The following is a 10,579-nucleotide window of genomic DNA, read 5'->3' on the forward strand; positions in this document are numbered from 1 at the left end:
CTGCTCCCCCTGCTTGTGCTCTCTCTCTCTCTCTTTTTCTAACAAATAAATAAAGAAAAACTGGGGCACCTGGGTGGCTCAGTGGGTTAAAGCCTCTGCCTTTGGCTCAGGTCATGATCTCAGGGTCCTGGGATGGAGCCCCGAATCGGGCTCTCTACTCGGCAGGGAGCCTGCTTCCCCTCTCTCTCTCTCTCTCTCTCTCTCTCTCTGTCTGCCTCTCTGCTTACTTGTAATCTCTGTCAAATAAATAAATACAATCTTAAAAAAAAAAAAACTAAAAACAAGCAAGAAGTAATTGGAGAAACTTGTTAATGCCTTTGAACTGAGACATTTTTTGAATTTCATGTGGATACCATTTCGCTCCCTGCCCCCCCCCACACACACACACAAACACCCTTCTCAGAGGTTAGCTTAGGCATAAGCGTAGAAAACTACCCTCCTTGTAAGGAAGGTTTGGGACATCACCAGAAGCCCTGTCAAGAACAGGCAGCCTATGTCCCCTGTGGGAAAAGAGTTGGAAGTCCGGCACCGGCCCACAGTAGCCCTCACTAGCCGGACATTCGGACTGCTGCCCTTGGTCCCATGTCCCCGCATATGCGGCAAGCGGTACCCTGTGTACGAAACATCAAGAAATAAGGGCCGCCTGGGTGGCTCAGTGGGTTAAAGCCTCTGCCTTCAGCTCAGGTCATGATCCCAGGGTCCTGGGATCGAGCCCCACATCAGAATCTCTGCTCAGCAGGGAGCCTGCTTCCTCCTCTCTTTCTGCCTGCCTCTCTGCCTACTTGTGATCTCTGTCAAATAAATAAATAAAATCTTAAAAAAAAAAAAAGAATACTGCAGTCAGAAGACCTTGATTCCTGTCCTTAGTGTGAACTTGAAAACCTCACTCTGAACTCAGAGCCTGTTCTCCTCCCCTGTAAGTGGCAGGATTTCCTCCCTCCTCTCCTCCCAGGGTTATCCCGAGGCCTAAAGGAGATCCAAGTGCACAAAAGCCCTCCTCTACGGTGTCATTCTTTGCTCGTGATGATGGGGACTCATGTGGCCCACGTGGAAGGATGCGGGAGGCCCGGCCGCTTTGAACACACTGTGCTTCACGGGAGCGGCTCCTGAACGGCCCCCCATCAACAGCTCCCAGTGAGAATAGAGTCCACCTTTGGAAGGCCACCCACCCCAAGAGGTGAGCCAGTAAACCACATGGATGGAGAGAAGCAGCCATCTGGGACAGAAGCATGATCTTCAAGGCTCAGCTGAGAGAGGTCTTCACAGCAGAAGACAGAGAGCCAGACATCTGTCTTGGGTTTACCTGGAGGATCCTGAAGGGAATGGACAGGAGAGGCACTACACTTGAATATAAAGCAGCAAAGTAGGATTCACAGCACTCACAGGCAGAGGCCAGAGGGGGGCTTTGACGAGTGAGTTAGCTCATTGGTAAGCCTGTCTCCTCACCTGTGGAAGGCGGACGAGAGAACGCACCTCTTCCGTCTGCCCTGGGACTTACGCGGGAGCCTGAGGAAGGCACGGCGCCTGAGGCCGAGCGACCAAGTACCGGACGCCGAGCAACACTTTGTGCGAAGGACAGAATGCGAACACTTGAATGAAGACCAAGTCAGGCCTCTGCTCTTTTAAAATGAGGTTTATTGTACATAAAATAAATTAATTACAGTTTAAGCCAAATCACGAGTGGCTTTGTAAAGTGCATTGTCGGGGATTTGGTGGTGGCCCCCCTATCTGTTGGCTCGCTGTAGGACTGTGTTTCCGTATTTAAGCCACGACTCAGCCAGGCCTAGGAAACGACCCAACGTCATCGCTGTGAGCCTTTTACACAAATCACACCAAAGTCAATGAACACGGCTTTTTCTTTTTTTCTTGTACCTGATGCAAGAGTTAAAAAAAAAATGATACTGTCTCACAATTACCCAAAGGCTGGGGCTCAAGGGTTTGAGATGTCAACCGTTTAACATGTGCTGGACTAAACATAACCATCCTGGGTCAGGAAGGACGCCACGCCTTCCTGTGGGCCCTATAAGCTTACAGATGTCCATCTGTCTACATCACATCTGGCCCATAAACCCCGCCCTTTTGGGAGGCAAGGGGGCGAGAGAAATTTCCTCCTTGTTCCTTAAAGAAAGCTGGGTATCCTTTAGGTCAGAAAGGCATTCTGTCACGACCGGTGTTCCGGAGATGCAAATCAGATGTGTAAGAGAAAAAGCAGTTGTTCTTCTTGGGGCGTGGGGTGGGGGAGAAAAGGGAAAAGAAAGAAAGAGAAGAAAGGGGACAGCCTTTGAGTGCTGAATCTGTTCTTTCGTTCCCGCTGGCCACACACCCAGTCCGCCGCTGAAACTACCAGTGACTGTCATTTACAAGGTCAGGAACAAACTCCAAAGTGATTCTGCCGCCCTCCCCATCTCGGAAGGAAAAGACACCCAGTCCGGGTCATGGTCTAAAGCGGCTCAGCAGGCTCGCTCTCAAGCCTCCACGGTTCCGTCCCCTGCTCAGAACGCGGCTTTTCTGCAGCAGTTCCACGGGCCCTCCTGGCCCCTCGGCTCCGGCCCTTTCTGGAACCACGAACTCCTGCCAGCATTCAACGTTCCTGCCCCGGAAGGACCTTGGGTCCCCTTCCCGGGAAGACCAAACCCCCGCGGACGACCCCGCTTCAGACAGAGGTGACTGTCCTCACTTTGGCTGAGAGGGCTTGCTTGAACCTCCTCTTCAGGTCCTGCATGTTTGGGGACTTGGGCCGGGGGATGAGGGAGGTGCGCCGCTTCTCCGGCGTGCTGCTGGGCTGCTGTTTGTGACTCACTTCCTTGCACAGCACGTGGAAGGCGTTGTAGACGTCGTTGTAGTTCTCGCTGACGGACACCTCGTAGAAGGAGCAGCCCAGCACGCCTGCCAGCTGCAGTCCCAGCTGGGGGTCCACCTGCTTGACGTGCAGCAGGTCCGCTTTGTTGGCCACGACCACCACCGGCAGCCGGCTGCCCAGGTGCAGCTGCTGGACGTGCTGGTGGAGCTGGCCGATGAGTTCATAGCTCTTGTAGTCGGTGACCGAGAACACGATCACCACAGCATCAGCCCAGCGAATGCATCTGTTCAGCTGTTCGCCGCAGCTCAGGCCGTTCTCGTGGACCTGCAAGAGGTTGGGGGCGGGGGGTGAAGTGCACGCCGGGGCGGGGACACGTGGAGAGCCCCTGGCTCTGCCACACCACCAGGTCCAAGGGACCCTTGGACCCGGGTTGCAGGCCGTAAACCAGCTAGCTCCCCACATGCTTGGGCTTTCTGGACAGCATGTTGATCCAGCTGCACGGAGTTGGAATAAATAATAGTGCAGCTCCCCACACTCCGCTGGAAAATTGACCTGCAGAGAACTCCACGCGGAGGGACTTTGTAGTTGCACAAAATGGGAAATTAACTGGCTAGACAGTACGTCTGGGGAAGTGAAGATAGGAGCTGGAAGTATTTAAACCTGGATAACCGCCCAGTTCAAGAGGGAAAAAAAACACACACATACACCAGCAGGGCTCTTTTGTCTACAGAGGAACTTTCCACAATATTAAAGTGATCCCACGGACTTCAAGACTGTACCTAAATGGCTGGTTTTTCAGGGCCAAATACACAAAGGTAAAAAATTGATCGTTTTAACCAAAGCAAGGCAACCGTGCCAATTCCGTGTGTGTTTGGTTTGGTTTCTCCTGCCGGATAGAATCCTCCTAAGATTTCTGTCCTCAGCCACATCCCCCAAATGAAGCCCGGCAAAGACTGATCAAAGAGAGCCAAAGACAACCCAAGTGATGAGCAACGTGTACAAGCCTAGTTTTACCTCCCTCAAATTTCCCTCCTCGTCAGCAAAACGCGTTATTCTGAGAACAACTGAACAATTCCATAGCCAAGTAGGGTCCCTTTGACCTAGTCACGAATCTCAGAGCTTCTTACCTGAACACCTGGAGTGTCTTGAACTTGAATAGCCAGGGTTTCACCTTCTATTTGCACTTGTCTGGTATAGAGATTACCTATAAAGGGCGGGGGGGTAAATATATATATATATATATATATATATATATATACACACACACACTCACACACAGTTTTTCCTCCTTGTACAACTTTGAAAACATAGTGGGATTTTTTTTTAAGTAGGAAAAAATATATAACCTGAACCAATGCACACCAATAAGCTACAGTTTATTCTACTTAATGAGCATATTTCAGCTGCTTTTTTTTTTTTTTTAAACAACTGCAATTCGAACCCCAGATTAGGGCATTTATTAAAATCAAGGCACGATTTGCAAGTTTTTGGAAACTGACTTAGCTCATTTTAAATGGCTCTCCCATATTTAGAGTATTTCCTTGAAGTAAATTTTCTTGTTCAGCATGCATGGCTGTTTGTTTTAACTTAGTACTTCATTACTCTCTGACATCCGCTTAGGCATTAGGTATTAACAACTTGGTAGGTAAATATTGCTAGTAAATGCACAGCCAATGTCATCAGTTGGAATAAAAATGTGACACCATGTTAGCCAGATCTACATCAAAGCAAAAAGACTGTCATGCCTTATCTCGGGATGGTTTATAGAGCACATTTCAAATAATCCCCTTAGGTACTAAATATGGCCTAAGGATTTAAGCAATTTGCTAACAGAGCATAGGTAGAAAGCCCTTAAGTCTCCCCGGTGGCCATCTTTAATCACAGAGATTGAAATAGTGTCTTCTCATTTATTTGGGAGCTCCCCTCCTCAAATTCTACCATCTAGTTATTTTTGTCTTTGTTAAGAAAGAGAACTTTAGGTTTACAACAGCTCTCCTTTGGCCTCTGCTTTAAGAGGTCACCTCTGAAAGGCGGCCAACAGAGAGGGAGAGGGGTGGGGGGAGGAGCTGACCATCTTTTTTTTTTTTTTTTTATGACTTTTGCAGGAGTGTTTTGAAGGGAGAGACTCTTGAGTACAAAGGGTGCTTCCAACTGGGGTCCCTATAGTTAAAACATACCAAGGAGAATACTTTCAGGCACTTGATAAAATGATGAATGGGCTAGGAATGGAATGAGGCCAGATGGCAGTTATGGGAACGGGGGAGCAGGGGAGGGGCAGGCAAAGTTGGAAGTGGCAGGATCCTGATGCTCAGACTGTCCTGTGAGGGAGGCTCCCTGGGAGACCCTGGAAAATGGTTAAGGGCAGTACTGTGCTAGCTGAGCACACTCGTCCCAAACGCGCCTCCTCACCTGCATTTCTTTCATAGTCACCAATGAACCGCTTGGTGAGGAACCGGACCACCAGAGCTGTAGGGCAGAAAAGAGAAAGGAGAGAGAGTTAACTCTGGCATAAGAAGTGAAATCGGTGTCCACCCCACCCCCAGCCTGGGAAACCACTCCGGCAGAGAAAGCAAGCCGGGCAGCCACCAAGTGAAATTCCTACCCTGCAGCTCCTTGACCCTTCTTCCAGACACAACGGAGAGGGGGTAGAAGGCGTCCAAGGCCTCGTGAATTATGGCTCTGTCCAGCTGGAAGGGTCATTTGGCTCACCCCCCTCCTCTGAGCCCGGCTGAGCCACACCTAAGGCTTCCAGGAGACAAAGGTCTTTCTGAACCTTAAAGACCTCCAGGAGGGGTTCCGTTCCCTAAGTCACCCTTCTGTTCCAGGCACTGCCAGACAGACTCAAGAACCCCAAAGTTCTAATCCCAGTTGCCCCCGCGGTGCCCAGGAGGAGGCTTGGTCCTCCTGGGGTCCCCGTTTTCCTCATCTGTTGAAGAAGGGGCTTGGAGGCGATGCTGGCTCAGGCCCTCGCCGAGGGGCAGCAGATCAGTAGGAGGGGAGGGGAGGCCAGCTGCCCTCCCGCCTCTCCCCCACGCCTGGCTCACACGCAGCCCCCAGCGAGGCCGTCCACGTCCAGCCCCAGGGATGGAGGCGTTCTGGCCCGAGGGCTAGAACTCACCGGTCTTGCCCACGCCGCTGGCCCCCACCACGGCGATCTTGACCAGGCGGCGGCCGGCCACCCCCAGGCAGCAGTCGGCGGCGGCGGCGGCGGCGCTGCCCGGGGCGGGGTACTCGGCGATGGTGCACATGTTCTGAATGAGGCGCATCGCCGCTCCGGCCGGGGCTGCACCACGCGGGACGCTACCTGCGGGGCGGGACCACTGCTGGGCTGCGCGGGAGCGGGCGGGAGAACACGGCCGGAGGGGTCCCCGGTAAAAAAAAAAAAAAAAAAGGCTCGGGAGCGCGGCTGCGCGGCAACCCGGACTAACAGAGGCTCGGGCTCGGGCTCGGGCTCGGGCTCGGGACTGGGACTGCAGTCGGGCTGCGCGCGCGCTGTTTTCTCCGGGGCTGGCCCCGCCCCCTGCCCCCCGCGGCCAATGCCGAGGCGCCCCGCGAGAGGCTCCGCCCCCGGCGCCGCTCGGCCCGTGCCGCGCCCCTGGGGGCACCCGGAGGCCGTGCGGGGCCCCGTGAGGCGCGGGGAAAGTGGGGCTGCCCGCCGGAGAGGGGCAGCGTGTGGGCGCGAGCCGAAAGCGCAGCCAATGGCGGGCGCGGGTGCCGCCCGCTGAGCGGGCACGCGGCCGAGGCTGTGGCCGTGGGGTTGGGGGCGCCTCGGGTTCCCGGAAGCGGGGCTCGGCCTTACGGCGGTCGTGGGACAGGCGGCGGCGGCCGGGGCCCGGAGGGTGTGTGCCCTCGGGGCCGGGAGCGCGCGACCTGCTGCCCGGCTTACGCCCATCTCCTTCGCTGGGACGTGACTGCAGTGGCCTGAGTGCCCCCGACCGTAGATCTGGCTACGCAGGCAATCAGTTTCACAGACCCCATATCCACTCCCCTGAGCTGTGACAACTAACTTTGGGGCAAAATAGTGTCCCCCGTGTTCTAGACGCACGTCCTCTGCCTCCGGCGCGCGGGGCCGCAGACCAACCTCCGACCAGCTCGCAGGAACACGCAGAAGGCCGGGTGGGTGTACAGCGCACTCCGGCGAATCACTGGGTAATTATAGAACAAGCTTTCTCGCGCCTCACACACAGTCACACTTCCTCTGGGAGCTGTGAAATGGAAAGAAAACAGTTGCCCCAGCTCTCTCGGGGTGCCGACCGGCCTGGGAGTCAGGAACCGGAAAGGGTCCGCAGCACTCGGCTTCTGGTTCCAAGAAATGGCAAGACTGAGTGAAGTGATTTGATGCTGTGGGCTCGCGCTCACAGAATCCCCAAATCCTGCCCCTTGGGGTCTCCTTAGGGAAAGGCTTCTGCGGCAAACCCCATCCAAGCAACGTTCTGTAGCTGGAACTGACTGTCAGGGGATGCGGGCTAACCAACCCCCACACCCCCATCCCAACCCCTCACACCCCCATCCCAACCCCACCCTTCTAACTTGGGGCCCCCACGTGTTCCAGAGGCTTTTATCCTGGGGGGGGGTGGCAATCAATACTGTGGCTTTGTGTCCACACCTACATTAAAGGCTGAAATATAAAAAGGTGTAATAAACCGATTCCCTTATCCATGCCTGTCAGGCATCTAGTTTGACTCCCCCTGAGGCTGCGAACTTAACTGACCAAGTAACCGACAGAATTTATGAGGCTGACCCAGTTCAGACTCTGAGATGAACCCTCTTGCCTATCAATTTAGGTGTCTATAGAAACTCAAGGGGGAGATAGTAGGGTTATCTCAAACTTTGTTTGAGACTTGGTAGCAAGCAACGTAATTAGCAAGGCGCACAAACAACCTTGGCAATAAACATAAAAGGTTGACTTCTAGGAAGATTGCAAATATGAAATAAACTTAGCCACTTGAGTCAGAAGGAAAAAAAGAGCATTTCCAATAGGCACTATGTCTTTCTATGTGGGAACAATCAAACTAGAATTTTGTTCTTCCATAAAATCAAACTTAGCAAGACTATAATTACAGGTAATCATGTTCTTTTAACCCTCCCCCCCAAAAGCCTGTAATTCCATGATGCTTACATAGTAAAATAATTTTGTAGTCTAAAGTTTTTAACTGCTTTGTACATACATACACACACACACACACACACACACACACACACTCATACACAGACATGACAACAGTTGTCAGGGCAATTTTGCTTGGAATCATTTTTGCTTCTGGAGCTTGATTTTCATGACCATGAGCCTGTACTAAGCCTATGATTTTTCTGTCTGAAAAATCACACACACAGGCTGAATTTGGCATTCCTATTTTAGGTCTAAATTATCTGGCTGTGCTTTTAAAAAGACACAGAAAAGAAAGACACAAGAGAAAGTTGGAAAAAGAAAAGGGAGCTCTTCAAATTCAAAACACCTAGCAAATGGCCCACCTCCACCCACCTGCTTCCAGCAATCACACTGAGAGTTACCCCTTCTTGGAAATGCATAGAATTAAAAAGAAGAAGAAGGAGGAGGAGGCAGGGAGGGGAGGGGGAGAGGAGGAGGAGAGGGAGGAGGAAGGGGAGGAGCAGGAGTTAGGGGAGGAGAAGGAGGAGGAAAGGGAGGAGATAGAGGAGGGGGAGGAGGAGGTTGTTCTTAGTGAACCGCCACAGACCTTGGAGGCTCACAGTTCTGTGGGTTGACTGTGGTCTGCTGTGCGGTTCTCACCTGGGACTTCTCATGTTGGCTGATAGCTTTGGAGGGAGTCGTCTGAAGGCTCAGATATCAACTGGGCCTTGATGGGCTGGACATCCAAGATGGCTTCTTCTTCGTCCACATGTCTGCCTTTCAGCTGGAATGTCTGGGACAGCCGTCACTAGCCAGAGTCTCTCTCAGTATCTGACTCCTCTCTGTGGTTAGGTCAGGCTCCCCCACAGCATGGCGGGCAGTTCCCCCTAGAGAGGATAGTCTAGGACAGGAAGCAGAACCTCTGCTAACCTCTTAAGGCCTGTGTATGGAAATGTGCGCAGCATCCCTTCTGCTATTATTCCGTTGGTCAAGCAATCACAGACCCACCGAAATTAACAGTCAAGGCTCAGGGCCACAGATCCCACCCTGTGATGGCAATAGCGTGAAAGGATCTGTGGTCATCTCTAAGGCCCCACACTTTCATCTTGTAAATGAGAAAACATTTAGCTTAGCTTAAAAATTCCTCCTAGGTCAGAGATCCTATAAGGGATGGGCTCAAGTCTGAGAAGGATGAAGAACATAGAAAACAGCCAGGAGGTTCACAATGAGATGGTTACCTGTGAACCGCTCTCTCTCCCTCTTTTGTTTTGTTGTTGTTGTTGTTGGTGGTGGTGGTGGTGGGTGTTTTTGTTTTGGGTTTTTTTTGTTTGTTTGTTTTTGTGGGTTTTTGTTGTTGTTGTTGTTGTTGAGCTAAAAGAGATGAGGATGGGGATGGGGAACATGAGAAACTAGGAGAGGCAGAAAAAGTATTTTGCCAAGTCCGGATTTTGTCTCAGCCCCTGGCGTTTCTGTCACTTCCTTTGATCTTTAGAGCTCATCTTTGATCTGCGAACTTCCGGAGACAATTCAGTTTCTGGAAGCCCTTAGGGTAACAGAAGAGAAGTTCAATGTTGAATGTCTGGGCCCAGGATATCACAGGTACTCTGTTAGGTCCTGGGTCTATACTGGCAAACAGGACAGACACAGTCTTCACCATTACATGTAGCATGGGAGACAGAAATGAATGAGCAATTTCAATACAGTGTGAGAAAACACTCTGATGGGGAAGCTCCAGGAGCCAGAGGATTACATGATAGATGGAAAAACCTGGATTGTGGGAGTCAAGGAAGAATGTGAAAACATTCAAGTGATTGAAAAGGTTGTGTATTGCTTACGGGCATGCATGTTTGTAGAAAGGCAGAAATGACTCCCAGAGCTATAGAACTGGCCCACCCAGGGAGCTGTTCCCTCTTCCATTCTACCATCCCTCAAAACCCACAAAGTTAGAGACAGACGTGGCGGAAAAGTCCAGTATCTCCACAGTGGGCCCTACAGCAAAAGGCAACCAAGCCAGAGAATGATGGAGTTATCCCTGCTTCTGCTTTGCAAATCTGAGTGCATCTAGTTAATGCAGTTAATCTGTATCCGTTACCCTAGCTGCAAGGGAGTCTGGGAAACGTGTTTCGCTTTTCTCCACAGAAAGGATAAAAGTGAAGCTGTGAGCCTAACAGTTCCTCTCTACTTCTCCAGTACCTGAAGAATGTGTAAGCCCAGAAAAGGAGAGATCAGACTCCACCAGACATTTAATTTTCAACTATAAAAGAATATAATGAAGTTTTCAGTTGACTGCTTTAAGACCACTATGTAAGAGCACTATTTTCCTGGCTTCTGTGAAATGTGTCGACACCCAGCTCTGCTTTTTAGAACTGATTTCCTCTCGTCTGGTACAGGAACTGTCTATTAATTTCACTTACATAGATCCGTTTCCACTTTTTAATAACCCCAACAGTCCCTTCGATACAGCCCCTCCCCCACTCTCATGTTGCTCAGGTAATGGTAGTGGGGGGCTACAGGTCCCTAATTGCAGGAGTGGATACCGGTAAGCCCCTGGGATTCACTCAGGGCTGGCCCAGGGAAATTCTTCCTTGAGAGTTTTGTTGGCAAAAGGATGCCTCATTTGCCCTATTGTTAATGGAGTAAGCGTGGAGCTCAGGGAGTCACGGTGTGGCAGCCCCATGGGGGTGTCTGCT

General features: G+C 51.5%; 1 protein-coding gene across 1 annotated transcript; it reads right to left on the bottom strand.

Annotated features, from left to right (window-relative positions):
* Positions 1 to 1,618: 1,618 nt before the first annotated feature.
* RASL11B (RAS like family 11 member B) lies at positions 1,619 to 6,134 on the bottom strand. Its single transcript, XM_044224961.1, has 4 exons — positions 5,919 to 6,134; positions 5,210 to 5,266; positions 3,928 to 4,004; positions 1,619 to 3,124 (listed from the first exon to the last, which is right to left on the bottom strand). The coding sequence occupies exons 1-4, from the start codon at positions 6,064 to 6,066 to the stop codon at positions 2,654 to 2,656; spliced, it is 753 nt and encodes a 250-aa protein (XP_044080896.1). The 5' UTR covers positions 6,067 to 6,134; the 3' UTR covers positions 1,619 to 2,653.
* Positions 6,135 to 10,579: the final 4,445 nt, after the last annotated feature.

This window comes from Neovison vison, chromosome 11, assembly GCF_020171115.1.
Source record: "Neovison vison isolate M4711 chromosome 11, ASM_NN_V1, whole genome shotgun sequence".
Taxonomy (NCBI): Eukaryota; Metazoa; Chordata; class Mammalia; order Carnivora; family Mustelidae; genus Neogale; species Neogale vison.